At 34.4% G+C, this 18397-nt stretch overlaps 2 protein-coding genes across 4 annotated transcripts; one reads left to right on the top strand and one right to left on the bottom strand.

Annotated features, from left to right (window-relative positions):
• Positions 1-870: 870 nt before the first annotated feature.
• Positions 871-14472, top strand: LOC111394849 (glutamine--fructose-6-phosphate aminotransferase [isomerizing] 2). The gene is made up of 11 exons (XM_023020877.1): positions 871-1279; positions 3428-3600; positions 4007-4115; positions 4998-5143; positions 7646-7810; positions 10103-10463; positions 10548-10798; positions 10889-11003; positions 11132-11387; positions 11462-11630; positions 14102-14472. The coding sequence occupies exons 1-11, from the start codon at positions 1045-1047 to the stop codon at positions 14183-14185; spliced, it is 2064 nt and encodes a 687-aa protein (XP_022876645.1). The 5' UTR covers positions 871-1044; the 3' UTR covers positions 14186-14472.
• Positions 9089-18178, bottom strand: LOC111394850 (N-terminal acetyltransferase A complex catalytic subunit NAA10-like). Of its 3 annotated transcripts, none has more exons than XM_023020880.1 (3): positions 17792-18178; positions 16145-16416; positions 9089-9106 (listed from the first exon to the last, which is right to left on the bottom strand). In XM_023020880.1, the coding sequence occupies exons 1-2, from the start codon at positions 18089-18091 to the stop codon at positions 16153-16155; spliced, it is 564 nt and encodes a 187-aa protein (XP_022876648.1). In that variant the 5' UTR covers positions 18092-18178; the 3' UTR covers positions 9089-9106; positions 16145-16152. The 3 variants fall into 3 exon arrangements, with proteins under 3 accessions (XP_022876648.1, XP_022876647.1, XP_022876646.1); XM_023020879.1 differs by lacking the exon at positions 9089-9106 and adding an exon at positions 15727-15866; XM_023020878.1 differs by lacking the exon at positions 9089-9106 and having other exon boundaries at positions 15915-16416.
• Positions 18179-18397: the final 219 nt, after the last annotated feature.

The following is an 18397-nucleotide window of genomic DNA, read 5'->3' as shown; positions in this document are numbered from 1 at the left end:
GTTAGAAACCATTCTCTTTCCTTAAGTTTTTTTTTTCAAACCAGTTTTTCTGAAAACCCCTTGTGTACAATATAAATCTTGTATAAATCATTATAGAAATAAAATCTCAATCTTTTGATATCAGAAAGATATGAGTTTCTAAACTTACTATCCCATATATTCTTGATAGATTGAAGAAGATAATCTCTTTCTTACTTTAACAAAGAGAGAATTTTCTTTACTTAAGATCTTTATTCTTAATTCTAAGAAAAGATACAGTGAGGGCAAGAAGCTGAAATAGCAGAATTCCCATTGAGGCAAGAGGCCGTTTAAGGGAGCAGTTTGCAGATTCAGAGCCTGAAGGTCACTCGGTTCTAAGAATACAGATTTAAGATCAAAAGTAAGGTAAAATTATTGTCTTTGTTAAATTTAGAAAGAATTCTTCTAATATCTTGAAAGAATTGTAGGGATTATTATTGTTCATGTTTGCAAAAAACCTATCTAAATATGTTATTATTCATAAAGTTTGCAAGGAATTATTTGAATAATGTCAGGTTATACAATTAAAGGATTAGATAATCTGTTAGATAGATTAATGAAAAAATAGAAAATATTTATTCTCAATTAGAGATTATGGATATATTATCGAAGGAATTTGATAATCTTAGTAAATTACATGACAATTATATTACAGATTATGCTAATTTATTAGATCAAATGATGAAATTATATATTAAAACTCGAAATGAGAGAAATAGAGGAATTTAAAACTATCCCAATAAATTAAAGATATCTTGTGCAATATATGATAAATTATTTCATTAAGGGTATAATAGACATTTTATCAAAAATGAATAGTAGCTGGTCATTTATAATAATACCCCAGTTGCAGGCCACTTGAAACGGTCAAGAAGAAGCCTCCATTGGTCAAAATACAGAAATGTGAACAAATTCCGATATTTCCAACGTGAAAAGTCAATTCCCTTTCTCCCTTCTCCATATTTTAACCTTTTCTCTGCAAATTCTAAGGAAGAACCGAACAACTGAAACAATTAAGGGAAAATAATGTGTGGGATTTTCGCATATTTGAATTTTAATGTTAGTAGAGAGCGGCGTTATATTTTAGAAGTTCTATTTAATGGCCTCAGGCGTTTGGAGTACAGAGGCTATGATTCTGCAGGGATTTCTATTGATTCTTGTAATTGCTCGGGTTCGGATGTGAATCGTCAAATTGTCACTCCTCCTCTTGTATTTCGTCAAGAGGGGAACATCGAGTCCCTTGTCAAATCTGTCTACCATGGTAAACTAAGATTACAATTGCACTTTTTCTATTTTTTGAATTCTTTGTTTTTGTTCATTTCCTTTATGCATTGATCTGATTACTTCTTGTTCTTGTTCTTTGTATTCTTCTCTTTTCTGGATTTTCTTTTTTGGGTGACATGATGTTTGGGTGTAGACATTTGTTTGGGATTTCTGGAATTTGGAGAATTAGAAAAATGTAGGTTTTTATTTTAACTTCGAGTTTTTTGATAGCAGTCAAATGAGAGGTCTCTTTCTTTTTATACTTTTTCTTGGTGTAAAATTGTTGATGTTATTGCTGCTTATTTATATATTGCCATATTTGAACCGCACAAGATTAGGGCTTTGTGTCTGTGTTATTAAGAGCGATTATCTTTCTACTACGGTGCAGTGAAGGCGCAGCACATATTTGAACTGTGCCAAAATGCATTTGAACAGTGTAAGGCAGAATCCCCAAAAAATGGTTTTCCTTAAAACTTAAATGAGTGATCAAAGAGAAAGAGTCAAAATTCCAATGATTACACTAGGTTTCCGCTGTCGGTCTGGCCCGGATGCTGAAACTGAATGTACTTTTGTGCTAAATCATATAGAATTTTTAGCTAGGCGTCATGCAGCGACCCCTGTCCTTCTCCTTAGTTTCTAAACTAGCATAATCGTGGGACATCAAAACTGGAAAGTTGGTGAAATAGACACGACTATGAAGATGCGGGCTACCTGCAAGAGAGCAGACCAGGAAATTATTTATTATCGAAGTGTTCATCTTAGCATTTAGTAATTTTCTTTATTAGCATGCAGTTATGTATAATTCTCATTTTCTTGGCATTTAATTTCTCAAACACGTCAAGTTTCTTTTGTTGTCAAGCCTGCGGAGTTTGCATTCTAGTTCTAGGATAGCTGCTGGGTACGAGTACAACTGAAGCTGGACCTAGGATCTGATCTAGGCCATGTTTGAGCCGCATTATTTGAAAAAAATATATTCTTAAACAGTGATTTGACATTATTCAACCACACATTCTTCAATAAAATAATATTACACGCAAATTTAAAAATTTTCCTTATTTTTTAAAGCACACATTCTCGATCAATCTACTATTCCAAAATACATTCTTAAAAAATAATGTGGCTCAAACACATACCTAATCATTCTTTTTATCGGTCTCTACAGTTGGGGGGATGATATCTTAACTAACAGAATACGTCATCTATACGCTGTTCTGCTCTTAGAATCTTTATTGTTATTCACTGTAAATATTATCGAAATAGGAGAAAAAATTGGATATGACTACTTGGAGGAATAAGAGTTTTGTAATTGAGAACAACAGAGCCTTAACTTTAAGTAATCTTTGCACCTCTACACAACCGTATGGTTAAGTTTTTAAATATAAGATAGATTTTAAGTTTTTAAATATAAGATAGATTTTTTCTTTTCGCCTCTGTTATGTAGATTGTCTATGTGGGAATTTCAGCTGTAAATATGCTGAAATTTTAAAATTATTAACTAATTGCATGCGCCCGTGAGATGCATGCCATTTCTTAAGTTTGGGACACATCATATATCTTAACTGGCTTTAGATTGATAATAAATGCATTTTGGATGGTCCTCATGGTATATTATAGGTACACAATCTGTTACATTTAACAGAATCTTTGAGATCTGAGCAATACGGTTGTGGATGCTGTGATACTGACGCATGAGTGTATTGATTTGATAAAAACAATTGAAAAACAAGAAAGAAAGGTGATCTGAGGAGAGAAGAATTCACAGCAAAGAAGAAATCAATTTTATTCATATAACCAAGGGTTCTTTCTATTTATAGAGCAAATAATCTAAAACTAATAGAACTTCTAATAAGTTAGAATTTTATCAAATTATTAACTAATCCGATCTAATTAATAAACATGAATTAAGCTCTAGTATAAAATCCTATCTAAAACTGTATCTTTATTGTTATCTTTATCTTTATTTTCATCAGATACTTTCTAATATTCATTTTTCTTGTGTAAGAATTCACTCTCAGCAGCGACGACGTCTGTTTTATATGATCTTTCCATTTAGTTTGTGCTCTAAGTACCTTTAAGGTTCTTTGTTGATATTTTACTTATCTTTGAGTCTTTCATGATTGAGTAAATTATTATGAATTCATTTCAGATGTTGATGCTACGGATTTAAATTTAGAAGAATCATTCTCAATTCATGCTGGAATAGCTCACACACGCTGGGCTACCCATGGGGAGCCTGCTCCAAGAAATAGTCATCCTCAAACCTCTGATGAAGGAAACGAGTTTGTGGTTGTTCATAATGGAGTTGTTACTAATTATGAGGTTGGCTGGGCTTTTCTGACCATTTCCCTATTTCTTTTACCAAATATCAACGCATCAAGTTCATTTGATTGATTTGTTGCATGCCCGAGTAATTTATTGTCAAGGAAGTAGTTTTTTCTTATAAAGCATATGTTCATGTTAACTTTTTAAGAGAATATTCACGGGAATGTTGCTTTAGCTCTTTTACCATTTGTAGATGTAGCCATTGAAGAATATTACCTCAAATAATAGCTTTGCTATGAAGATAAATAAAATTTGAAGAATTTTCCATCTGCATTTTGATTTCTTACTAAATATGAAAATTATAAAAAAATTAAGTTTGACTTCAAATACAGTTTCCATTTTATTTTTTTTATTGCATCGATCTAAACTTAAGCATCACTGCAACCCTATAATGAAACTTCAGGTGTTAAAAGAGACACTAGTTCGACATGGTTTCACCTTTGAATCAGAAACAGATACAGAAGTGATACCAAAGCTTGCAAAGTTTGTTTTCGACAAAGCAAATGAAGAAGGTATCTCCTCGTTTTGACAGTAAAGTAATTATTGTCTACTGTTTTCTCATCTATCCTTCTCAACTTCCCTCCCCACTCCCTAGCAATTGTCATGGTGCCATTCTATTTTCTTAGTGGTGTCATCGTGTTGCTTACAAACTTATTTGTATTTTGGGTCGTGTTTTTTGATTTATGTCATTCTATTTCCTTTAAATAATTTATATATACTGACATTCTAAGGAAATTCAGCAAGATGTTGAAATGCTAGGTCTGTATGTCTTATGGTTGGTTGTATCTTTTTGGGCTTGGTGGCCACCGTGAGTAAGCTAAGTGCATCTCTTCAAAAGTTGGCTATATTTCCCACAGTTTCTCCTTGTAATTCAGGCTCTCTTGAAGAAGTTAAATTGTATTTTATCAGTCGACATTTTCATTTTATTTTAGCCATGTAACTATAAGAGAGCGTTTTCACTTCATTATTTACTGCCCATAACATGCAATCATCCATAAGTAATGGCTTTATCCCCTAAAATGTACAGTGACATTGCATTTAAGAAATGAAAAGCTTATTGGAAAGCTAAACTTACAGAGCAGAAGTATGGTGGCTTCACTATCTTTGTGAATCTATCTTTTTGTTGTTTTCTTTTAGAGAATAATGAAAGACATGTTCAATGCCTTTACCTCATTGTTACATTTTTTTGTTGGATTCAATGAGATTCTTCCCATTAGATTTAACAACTTTCTCTCCTCCTTTTTCCTTTTAAGGTTCTACATCTTTTCCCTGTGGTACGAAGTTTGTTATATATTAAAAGGGTAACAATAGTTGAACCATTTGGTGTATCTTTTCCCTGTGGTACAAAATTTGTTATATATTACTCGGTACAATTGTTGAACTGTTTGGTGTAGGTGATCCGGGTGTGACATTTAGTCAAGTTGTGCTTGAAGTAATGAGGCATCTGGAAGGAGCCTATGCTCTCATTTTTAAAAGTCGGCACTACCCCAATGAATTGATTGCTTGCAAACGTGGTAGTCCATTACTCCTTGGGGTGAAAGTAAGTTGCATGTCTTTTAAATTGCTGCAAAAGTGAATATTAAAATTCATCAAATAATTCTTCGTCAGTTTTCACTGTTATAATTCTTCAGTTATTAATAAAAATTCAACTATGAAAATGTGCTTATTTTCTATATGTTGATTTATGGTCTACATTGGTCATTGCAAAATGTCATATACAAATATCAATATTCCAAGGATGGAGAATGAAAAATCCTGTATGGATATTGAATTCTGATTCATGTCAGGCAGCTGGTCTAGAGTTCAGGAATGCTAATGGTTTATAGGCTAAGCACCAAAAACCTCTAAACTTTCTATCTAACTTGGCTAGTGCATGATGAGGTGTGTTAGTCCATTAGTCGTAACTATTTATGATAATAATCATGTTTTTTATTTCTGCATTGTGGGCTCAGATTCCTTCATTATGTGGGTGGCAGATTTTTGAAGGAGTCATTTTGCTGCATCAAGGTCATGTTAATAATATACACACCCCATAATGGGGATGGGGAGCTGAGTTTCGTTTAACTTTATTTCATTTCCTGCATTATAGGTATGGAAAAGTCATGAATAATTGTGGGTCTCAGATTGATGCATCTAGGTTAATTCACTCCCATAATGGGAAGCATGGAACTGGAAAGACTGTTAAATTCTACTCTCCTTTTCCTAGAAAACACACGCTGACATATCATTATTGTGGTATTACATAGTCAGTGAAAACTCCGTTGGACCCTTGCACGAATGTGAATGCAACATTGTTAAACTATTGCATTCTAGCAATCTATAGACAAGTTGTGTTAGAAAGTTGGAGAACGCAGAAATAAGTTGCTGGGTGAGTAAGGGAGGAGTAAGCTAGTTAGGAGTCATAATGGTGGGGCATATTGTGGTGGTGGGATCTTCCCAAAATGACTTTACTATGAAAGTTAGAACTAGTTCAGAGTGAAAAGAAGTTTTGAGCAACAAACTTTACCTCAGCACCTCTTGTAGGATTTTACTCTTCTTTGCTTCAAAATGAATTACGGAGCTTTTTATGTAGCTTTGACTTATTTATAAAGGAGCTGGAAAGATTCATTTAACCTTATCATATGTTGATTTAATATGCCAATTTCTTGGAATGAAGATGTATTGTCCTCCCCTCTTTGTACCCGATTGTCTCTCTTATAAGATCCTCTTTTTCTGTAATGACCGAAAATTTACCATTTGGATCATTAAAACGTATCGTAAAATAGAACTTAACTTTCATGAAAATATAACTTTTGTTCCATTACAATAATTGAAAACATAAAGAATTAAATCATAAAAGTAAAATAATAAATTATTCAATAATGTATTTATTATATCACCAGTTCCAAAGTCCAATGCCTCAAACCTTAATTATCTAAAAGAGGAAATTACAAATAATGAGATAAAATTTCAATAAGTGAATCACATAAATCGTAATTCATATTTAAAATTTAAGAATTCTTAACGTACATAAGGAGACATGGGGATTTGAACCCGAACTTAGATAGCCATAATCATAACATACATAAGGGGACACAGGAATTAAGAAACGTACTTCGTTGCTATAATTCCTGTGCGTAGCGCTACTAAACTCAGATCCATTGAACTTGAACATATACAACCTATATCATATTCATGAATTGTATTCCTTATTTTAATATACAACATATAACAACACTTACCTCATAAATCTAAAGAGGATTTTTTAAACACGCAAGGAAGAACTTGACCTCGAACAACCGTTTATGAATTATGTATGCAGTGTGGGACAATCATAGATATACATAATTATGGAAATCATATAATTTAAATAAATCAATCGTGATTTTACATAATTATACATATACTGTAGTCATATTATATTTGAAATCAATAAGCCAAAATCATATATAATTATACATATACATAGATGCACATAACTACACTAACGCTATATTTAAATCACTTAACCTTATAAATAATTATACATATATAGGCACACGTAATTATAGTAACCACATAATTTATCTTTCACATATAAGGAAGTTTACTTAATTCCTTCCTACCAATTTTTCAAATCAAACAAAGGGGGAAATAGGGGTCTGTAATAGATGGAGATTTCTCTTTTTCAGTGATATCCTCTTTTATGTTTTTACTTACGAAGGCAACCAAAAAAAAAAAAAAAAGAATAGGCCTTATGAATCTGTCTAGAGTTTCTTTGTTATAATGTTAGGAATAATTATCTTAATTGCATTGTCCATGTACTTGTAACACTTCTTTTATCCCCTCAGGAAGGAAAGAGGAAGGAAAAGGACATGTTACATCTTGGTTGAGCAATTAAATCCATTAAGATCCGTCATTTTTTAGTGTACTGGAATATTTTTCTTGATTTTTGTAGTCTTTTCATATTGCTAAGCTTCAAGCGTCTTTCAAAGCATGAGCTTGCTGTTTCCAAAAGGAAACAATTATTGTTATTTTATTTCATGTCGACCACTTTGGGAAAATGACATTGCTTTTATTACAGGAGTTGGCAGAAGAGGCCAGCATTGGATCATCATTTAATGACACTAAATTTCTATCAAGCAATGGACAACCAAAGGAATTATTTTTGTCAAGTGATGCCAATGCTCTGGTAGAACACACAAAAAAGGTCCTTGTGATTGAGGATGGCGAAGTAGTTCATCTTAAGGTACTTTCTATTATCTCCATGTAATGTTTCAAAATATTTTCTAGAATTATAAACAGACTTCAAGCAGATATTAAGCCGCTACTAGGTTGAGATTCTTAAAACTCATTTTTCCTCAAACTTAATTTTAACCACCCATTCTCCCAATAAATAATTTTGCACTTGAACAAATAGCTTTACTGTACAAAATCATTTTTCCCAAAATCTATTCTCAAGGAATCTACATCAAACGGGCTCTGAGTGTCACGTGGTAGTTTGTTTCTAATTACTTTGGGGTCGAAGAATTACTTACATTTTCCACAAGGTTACTCTCATTTGGCAATTCACTTTGTTTCTTTTTCTTTCTTTCTATCTCTTTTGCGGAAAGGCCTATGAACTTCCAGCATATGGTTCCCCCAAGATTTATCAAATTACTGCCCAATTTCATGACCAATCTGCTTCACAATCTTGTCCTGATTACTTTGAGTTGATTGCATAATTTATTTGAGGACTAAATACTACGTAATGTTAAAGAAAGTTGTCTTATAACTATTTGCCATCTTTATTCAAATAACTGAGATCTTTCTGAAGAGTTTGGACCCCTTCTTTTATTATTTTAATGGAGTCGTAGGTTTATAAATATCGTCTTCATGGTCTGATATTATGATGAGAAGTTCCAACTTCACGTGAATTTACTGGCGAGGTTTAGTGGGTTTCATATGCTTCATTGTTGTATTCTTCGTTCTTTCCATATCAGAAAACTACACATATCGTATACTCCAGCCTTTCCATTTCTAGATTTATGCTGGTAATATTCCTAAACCATGGAAGGGAGATCCAAAAAAATTGGAGAAATAGAAATCATAGGAATAGAAATTTTAAGCAGATAAAGAAATGAAAAGAAGAGAGTTGATTGCTTAGACAGAATTCCATGACTCCTTTTTTCAACAAAAAAATGTTATTAACGAAAGGAGAAGTGTATATAAGTGGATAATAAGGTCTCCTCAATTACAAAAAAAGAGCCAAATGTAGAAAAGTGAAACAAAGATGTTATTCCATTATTTGAGATCTGCCAGGGAAATCAATTTATCCCACAAGCACTGCGAAAGGATAAAAAGATTCTATAAGCTTTTAAAGCTCTTTAACCAAAGTGACCAAGCAATGCACATAGTACATCTCCACAAAATCTCAACATCTTTACTCTGCTAAAACCCATAAATTTTATAATATCAAGCTGAATCAAGGAGGTGGGATGACCAAAAACTACTAATCTCCTCCTTTAATCCCTGGTAAAAGAGCAGTGAGGTAAGTGTCTCATTCCTGCACGAACATGTGACAGAAACATCAGGGGATAAGTATTTGTATGCTTTTGCAACCAAGCATTTATGTTTATAAATGAAGGAAATAAAAGCCTTTGTCTTAGAAGTTCCAAATGAATGTGTTCAGAGGGGAATAAATGGACACTTTTGAACAAAAAAGATGACATACATGACATGCCAGAACTAATTCCAAAATTGTACAATCAGGACATTGGACAATATAATCTCATTTAGATATCTAATCATAAGTAGTAAAAATTCCAAGAATCAGATGCCCTATCTAAAACTCTCCAGGGGTTCATCAAGAAACAAAGGATAGAACTGTTGCTACTTTAAATGTTAGATGAAAAGGATATTATTGAAAAATAAACAAGGGTTTGTAAGTGTCACGATCATGATCTCATCACCCTGTCCATTTAGTTGAAGGCCATATTTAGCCCTGGTTTCCTTTTGGCAAAATATTAGGTTCCAGGGGAAAATGGCATGGGCAGTTGGCCACCATCAAATGTTCTTAGATACCTTATACTAAACACCTGATTGAAAGTGAATACCTGGTTAAAATTATTCATTTTAATCAGATCAAGTCAGATTCTGAGTAATTTCTTTTTGGTAAATTATTGTAACAAATATCTACCGAGCAACTTCATATCAAAGAGGTATTAAGTTACTGCAAACCATGTTTATTATAATGATTAATAAATACTGATTGAAAAAAAAAACAAAATTTTTTGACAAAAGCTTTTTGGATCACTATAATTTAAAACTGAGATAAGTATCTTTATCTTCCTTATAAATTTCTATTAACTGAAGACTGAACACAACAATCCTGCAGGCGCATTTGATGGCACTCTGCATGGTTAATTTCTGTAATTTCCATTCTAGTTTGTTAGAACTTATGAGATGTCCTGTGTACATACGTGGACATATGAATATATGTATGTTTCTTGTGGTGTGCTGAACACAGTGTCGTCACTGCTGTTGATTTTGATTGGTCCAGGATGGAGGCGTGTCCATTTTGAAGTTTGACCAAGCTAAGGGTAATCGTGGAAGAACTCTTTCTAGGCCTGCTTCTGTTGAACGTGCACTATCTATTCTCGAGATGGAAGTTGAACAAATAAACAAAGGAAAATATGAGCATTATATGCAGAAAGAAATACATGAACAACCTGAATCTCTTACAACAACCATGCGAGGGAGGCTTATACGTGGAGGATCGTGTAAAGCCAAGACTGTCCTTTTGGGAGGGCTTAAGGATCACCTCAAAACCATAAGAAGAAGCAGAAGAATTGTTTTTATTGGCTGTGGCACAAGTTACAATGCTGCTTTAGCTTCAAGGCCCATTTTGGAAGAACTATCTGGTGAATGTTTGTCGTTGGCAATATGTAGCACAGCTGTGAAAATTTCATCCACTCATATTTCACTAATTTAACAATACAATGCAGGTATTCCTGTGACAATGGAGATTGCTAGTGATCTGTTAGATAGGCAGGGGCCTATTTATAGAGAAGACACTGCTGTCTTTGTTAGTCAATCAGGCGAAACTGCTGATACTTTGAATGCATTAGAGTATGCCTTAGAAAATGGTGCACTGTGTGTGGGGATCACGAACACTGTTGGCAGTGCAATTGCTAGGAACACCCACTGTGGTGTTCATATAAATGCAGGCGCAGAAATAGGCGTGGCAAGCACCAAGGTTAGCCCATTGTACATTACCTATTCCCCACTCTTTATAAGTGGCTCTACTGTGGCTTCAGTCTTTTTAGGTAATTAAATTCATTGACAGGCATACACAAGTCAAATTGTAGTGATGGCTATGTTAGCCCTTGCAATTGGAGGCGACTCAATTTCTAGTCAAGAAAGAAGGGAAGCAGTAATAGATGGTCTATTTGATTTGCCAAGTATGTCTTTATTTTGGTTGCTGTTTCTACAAATTAAGATGGAGTTGTTTTTATGCATACATATTCATGTTCTATGCCATGGCTTGGGCGTCTTTTGTCTGTTACATATGTTATAAAAAATGTTGCAGGTAAAGTGAAACAAGTTCTCAAGCTTGACCAGGAAATGAAATATCTTGCAAAATTACTTATGGCTGAGCAATCACTTCTTGTTTTCGGAAGAGGATATAACTATGCAACTGCTTTGGAAGGTGCTTTGAAGGTAAAAGAAGTGGCACTTATGCACAGTGAAGGAATACTTGCTGGTGAAATGAAACATGGTCCGTTGGCTTTAGTGGATGAATCTCTCCCAATTTTCGTTATTGCTACCCGTGATGCTTGTTTCTCGTAAGTCTTTTTCTATGTAAAAGTTGGTCTCTTGATCTTTAATGTCTTTTTCTAACATTTCTAGTTCTGGACAGCAAACAGCAATCAGTCATTCAGCAACTTCATGCTCGGAAAGGTCGACTTATAGTAATGTGCACAAAAGGAGATGCAGCATCTGTTTGCGTTGGTGGATCCTGCCGTGTCATTGAAGTTCCTCAGGCCGTGGATTGTCTGCAGACTGTAATTAACACAGTTCCATTGCAGGTAATGTTGCTACTTCTTTTAATACAAATACTTCCATATTATTTTTTTTATAGGTAATCAAATATTTTATTAATCACGGTTAATACACAGACAGTGTATTATCAATTAATACAAGAAAGAAATAAATATACGAGCAAAAGCCGTAGTATTAAATCAAGTATACAACGTTATATAAAATAATTCTTTAATCTGCTCAGTTGTCCGTAATCATCAAAATAGCAGTTGTTTCTTTCCCCCCACACAACCTAGACGATGCATCCTGGAATAAGATCCCAGACAATTATACTATCCTTATTACGAAATTTTCTCCTCTATGCTTTCAGTACATCATCCATATGTCGTGGAAACACCCAATCCGTGCATTGAAAAGCTAGAATATCGTTCCACAGGGAGTGAGCACCTTCACAATGAAGAAATAAGTGGTCAATCGTCTCCTCATTTTTCCTACACATATAGCATCATTCCGTAACATAAAAACCCCCTATTCGGAGGTTATCCACTATTAACACCAGTCCCCTCACAACCGTCCATAGTAAAAATGCCACCCAAGGGAGCAGTTTACATTTCCATACAATCTTCCAGGGGAGTGAGCTCCCCACAAGTCCCAATAAGGATCTAAAATAAGTGCCAACTGAGAAGATACCATCTCGTGCCAACCTCCACCTGCTACAATTGCTCTCTTCACCTCATACAAAGAGGTCAAAAGCAGCGCATAATCATCTAACTCCCGATCCTACAATATTTCTATTAGGAATTATGGATAGGCTAACAAAAAAGACAGAATTGTGGGTTCGTTGGGAATTCTTACATTTATTTGGAAGCTACTTATTTCGTATGAGCTAAGCCAAACCAATAGGTTGCTCTCAAAAACAATGTTCCAACTGAGATCCTCATTATGTATATGTAAGTCCCCGTTTGTTTCTCATTTTTGGAAGAATGAAAATGAAAAATATAGTCGTTATGGGCCCCACATAAGAGATATAAATTCAAATTTGCTAGCTTGATGTGATGTATAATGGTAATATTTTTCATTTTAATGAGGAAATAATGGAAACCAAATGAGGGCTAAGACTTCATTCACACCTCAAAACAACACGATACAGAGAAGGAAACTCCACTCTCGATGGTTGACTTCCACACCAACAATCTTCCCAAAATCTGATAGCATTGCTATTCCCCACGTCATACGTCAATCTATCCCGAAAGTCTCTCCACCCTTGTCGGATATACCTCTATAAGCTCAACTCATAAGGATCACGATCCATGGCTGAGCACCATCCCCCTTCCATAACACCATATTTCGCCTCTATAATTCTTTTCCAAAAGCTCTCCCTCTCCAAATCGAATCGCCATAGCCACTTACCCAACAAAACCTTATTAAACAATACAAGACTCCTCAGTTCGAGGCCCGCCATACTTAGGGGAGAACAAACTGCTGTCCAATTAACCTAATGAAGTTTCCTTTCCTCCCCTAACCCCTCCCGTAGAAACTTCTATTGAATCATCTCTAATCTTTTTGCCACTGAGACAGGAATAGGAAACAGTGACAAGAAGTAGGGAGATTCAATAGGGTGGACTTAATGAGGGTAAGACGTCCTCCCTATGAGAGGTACATACGCTTCCAACCCTTTGTAAACCATGGCTCAATAGAAATACTTCAAAACTCATCATAATATGCATCTTACATTACTTTCTTTCTAGAATGCCTGAAACATATTAATTCAAGAATAAGAAGACTAATAGTTGAACTTGAATTGTATGATCATCATGTCGGCTGTCATATGATTTGAATAAAAAGATAGTGGGGTTGAATTTAGGTCACAATATGCAGTTTGTGTTTGAGAGTGTGTGGGAGCTATAGCATGAGATGATTGATATTTGTGCTCGAAGATAAAATGGTTTGCTCAGGTCATATATCAAATTGAGATTATTATATTTTCATTAAGAATAAATATCGAGTTTCACAGTGATGGCAGACAACTGTTTGAAAATCTCTCTTGGTCGAGGAAAATGGTATACGCTGCAGTATTAGATTCACACTTATGAGATTGAAGTTTAAGTCCACATTGATGACCATACATTTAAGGCACCAATTCAAAGCTTGATGGCTACTCAGTTTAAGCAACAAATTTTGAATTTGTTCCATTTTTCTGGAGCATGATGAGTTTGCAATGTCCCTTATGAGTGGATTGTGTGATTTTGAGCCATTTAGCATTTGATCTTCAAATTATTACACATCTGTTTGGCATATGATCTGGTTACAGTTCAACCAACTTTTCTCAGTGATCATTATTGAATTTTGCTTTATTTGAGCGTTTCTGCTTTAGTCACTTCTTAGGTGCTCATCTTATTTGCCAGGAAGGTGAAGGGAAGGTGTCTTTGATATACGAGGAAAAAATAATACTGTTTGATCATGAACTTCTCTTCATATTTTTATACTACTAACTAATCTTACTTATAAATCTCTGCAGCTATTGGCTTATCATCTTACGGTACTAAGGGGACACAATGTTGATCAGCCTCGGAATCTTGCGAAGAGCGTAACTACTCAATAAGGAATGCAATCTATTACTTTATCATGCCTTCTCGAATTTGGAAATTCATCATCAGGACGCTAATTCTTGTGACCTTTTACAAAAATTAGTTAAGATTGGTGTTTGATTTGATACGAAAATGGCTTTATTCCCTGACCTGGTTGATTCTTTTTTCACCCCGTTTCATCCAGATGATCGGTATTTGTACCGCACTACATTTCGACTGCTTGCTTTGTAGAATATATCTTCAGATTTTCTCTTTGGAGTTGTTATGGAATGTTAGATTTATGCTCTTTGGTTTCTTGTTCCTTATTTTCTTCAAAAGATGTTACCCGGGGCTCCACACCTGCATTTTTTCAGCCTGAAGAACAGCTAATATTCTGTTACATTTCCAGTGCTATATCAAGTATGAGTAGTGCTTCCAGTTTCAGTATGATGACACTTGGAAATGGGTAGAAAAGATGAATATGAGATGGAACAGCCACCAGTCATGTTTGGTTGTGCTTAAAAGTAACTTTTCTAAGTCGATCTTGATAGTTTATAGATTATAGTTACAAATGCTGGTTATTCTTAGAAAATTATTTTACCTTTAAGCACAACAAAACTTGGAAGGAGGATGTTGTTTCAGATTGGTCCTGTTTTGAAAGAATAATATTATTTAGCACTAAATACTAATGATGTTAAAACACCAATCTAGGTGATTAGATTACACTTGATAAATTCAGTTAAATTAATAATGTGATATTATATTTAAGTGAATTTATCTTTTAACAAGAAGCAGTTGTCATTTAAATTGGTGCTCAACACCAATGGTGCAGAATAACATTATTCGCTTTGAAAACTTGTGGTATTTAATTGCCACGGCCATGGGTACAAAGGCAGGAAGCTTCTTTTTGCAGATTGCTGGAGAAGGGATCTAAGAAGGAAAATCATGCCAATTTCCAGATTTGTCCGTATTATAAATGAGAAATGATGACAAAAGAATTTGCGTGAAAAACATTTAAGACATGAGAAAAACCATATACCTGCTAAGATGGATGTTTATTCAATACAATAATTGCTACATGTTCATCTCAAGGTCTCTTTCTACGATGTTTATTCAATACAATAATTGTTACGTCTTCATCTCAAGGGCTCTTTTCTACCTAAACATGTGAATATAAATCTAATTCATATACGGTTGATTGGGTTAAAATATCCAATTGCATCAAAAACCATGATTCGAAACAAAATCAAATCAATTTGCAAGATATAGATCTACTTTATTTAGTTTAGTTTGAAAATTTTCCAAACCGTTTAAAGTAAGTTGGAGAAAATAATTCAAAAATCACCCAAATCGAATCGTGTTCACCCTAATTGTACCATCGAATGTCTTTCAAATTGGAGTGATTAGGAAAGATTGGTACAAGTAATTCTAGAAATAGTATGTGTATTCAAATAGAAGAATATACATTTCAACATAGCAGGTGTCCTATAATTTATCAAACTGTATATAGCATTGTATATAGCATTCGGCTTCCATATCTATGGTAGCCAGTGTTCTTTATTTGTGCACATGTAACTTCTCTGTATCTAGGAGCCTTGAAACTAAAAATTTTGCCTGGCATGCTAAATGACCTAGTTACAACTATCCCCACGAACTCGATGGAATTTTGTTTAAGCTCCAGACCAAATCCAGAATGGAACCCAAAATGCACCGCCACTACAAAGCAGGATGTCACCAACAGTTTCACATAACCACATTTCTAGGTAAATATAACATTGTCTACGTAAATTATTCAATAACAAAACCTCAAACAGAGGCATATAGAGTACCCAAATACATAAAATATGCATGATGATAACGTTCATTGAGCTTTGACAGACAATAATATTTTCTTGTTCAGCACATAATTTTCCATATAGTAACAGAACCAACAATTTCTTTCTAATAAGCAAACAAGATGAATGACATAACAAAATTTAAAACGTGATTTTTACCATGACTTTCACTCTGCTTTGGCTTCTGGCGCTCCAGTCCCCTCTTCTGTTTTTGAATCCCCAGAACAACACCCACCATGATGGTGATGGTGATGGTGGTGATGATGCTTCTTACCTTTGAGTTGCTTTCTCATATCATAAGCATCTTCCCCATCTGCATAATACTTTGCCTCCACGTCATGAATCTTGTACCCTAGTGTTTCAGTATACAGATTAAATGCAGCCCGATTGCTTTTCCTCACATGAAGTGACACATACTCTGCCTCATATACCTATTTAAGGAACAAAAATGAGAATATTTTAGCCTAGAAAGATGATCAAAATCAATGTTGTCTTAGCCTATGTTTGCCTCATGTTTATAAAATGTTTATAAAACACTCAAGGCACTTTTTATCCACATCTCAAGGGATCACAAGTAGTATCCGCTTATCCACCACTCATTTCTATCTATTTAATTCAAAATGTTTACAAGTACATCCCAAGCATACTTTTAAATGCATTTCAATGTGTCTACAATTGTGGTTACTAGTTTTAACTCATATGCCTTCATATAAAATTAATGAAGAATGATAAAAATAGAAAAAAGCACAGCAGTTAATGTTTTCTAAAATTTTTCAGTCCCAAAGCATAAAGCCAAGAACCTATTGAATAAGTTCAACTCACAAACCTACCAAACAGCACATCTGCAAAAGAAAAAGCTAGAAACGGGAAATATTCATTCAGCCAATTGAATCACCAAGTAAATTGATATTAAACCTTCTGTAGATACCTCAAGTACATGGCTCGTAACAGAATCCTTAAAAAATGAAACTTCCCTAAGTTTAGCTTCAGCATATTCTGCAAGATTCTCAACTATGTCACAAGATTTGTAACACTACTCATTCTGCCGTTAAAGAATACTACATCCAACAAGTACTTAAATAAATCAGCTACTCAGAAGGAAAAAGTAAGCTTTCGTATTATGATCGCAAATACACCCATATCTTTCACAAAGGGTATGGCATGAAAACAAGATTCTAAAGTTGTCACTTCTGTGAGCCACTGAAATTTCAATAGTCTAGACTCAGCATAACAAGACCCAAAAACAAAATTTATAATTTTGTGACCTGACTAATCAATTGGACCACAACATGCAGTGAAAGAAACAGGAAAAACTAACAAAAAATTGAAGAAACGTATTGTAAAACAATATAAATCATTTGAACAAAATATCCGAAAGTTCAGGTAGTGGACAAAATATCCTGACCTGTCACATGGTTCCACAGATTTCAGCATTAAATATCTCGGTGTAAAAAAAATTCATATCGGTTATATAAAGCATATTAACAAAAAGGGACTTTTTTGCTTATTTGAAAACAAAGCAAAATTACAGATCCAAAACAGGGTATCCATAAGTCCAAGTGCAGATAAAAAGAAAAAATAATACACCTCAGCAGGTAAAGTTGGAAACAGCATCTCAATACGATTACAAGCATATCCTTGACTAATATTATCTCAAAACCCGATCAAAAAAAAAAAATTATCTCAAAACTAAGAGGAAGCTAATTGCAACTAATACAAACCCACATGGGTAACAATCAAATTTCTAAAGTTTTTGTCAAGATTTGAGCAGACCAAAATTAGAGTGGAAAAAATAATGTTCCTAACCTGTTCCATGGCGTTTTGAGCAGCGATCATGAGCTTAGTGGCGAGGCCGAGTTTCCTGTGGGTCCTGAGGACAGCTAGGGAGGTGATGTGTCCATGGCATTCAGAGCTCTCCTCTTCCATTTTGGCCAAAACATACCCGACTATCTTCCCATTGTAGTCCTCAGCCACGTAAAGTAATTGCGGCCAGGAGAGGATGTGGTAGAAATAGTATTTCATTTGGTAGTTTTCCGGCAGGCAGAAGAGATTGCATTCCTGCATGGCCAGAAGGTCATCCACCGTTGCCTTGCGGATGCACACCATGGCTTCGTTTTGGGGATTGATTAGGGTTTGGTTTTGGTTTAGGAATTTGGGGAAGATTTGGGAGCGGGTTATGTAGCTGCTGAGTTGGTTCACGTGAGGTGTCCATTCCATTTTTATCAAGCCTATTTTCGATCACATAATTTTTTATAAAATAATATCATACGTAAATCAAAAAATTTTCTTTTTTTTTATTCACTTATTTTTCAAAAAAATACTATTCTACTCATTTTCATTTTCAGAAAATGAGAGCCAAACGGGGACTAAAATTGTATTTAGTCCACCTTCGCATGATTAAATTTTGGGGGA

Source organism: Olea europaea, chromosome 5, assembly GCF_002742605.1.
Source record: "Olea europaea var. sylvestris chromosome 5, O_europaea_v1, whole genome shotgun sequence".
Classification (NCBI taxonomy): domain Eukaryota; kingdom Viridiplantae; phylum Streptophyta; class Magnoliopsida; order Lamiales; family Oleaceae; genus Olea; species Olea europaea.
The sequence above is the reverse complement of the archived record's forward strand: the minus strand, read 5'-3'. Positions and strand labels throughout refer to the sequence as shown.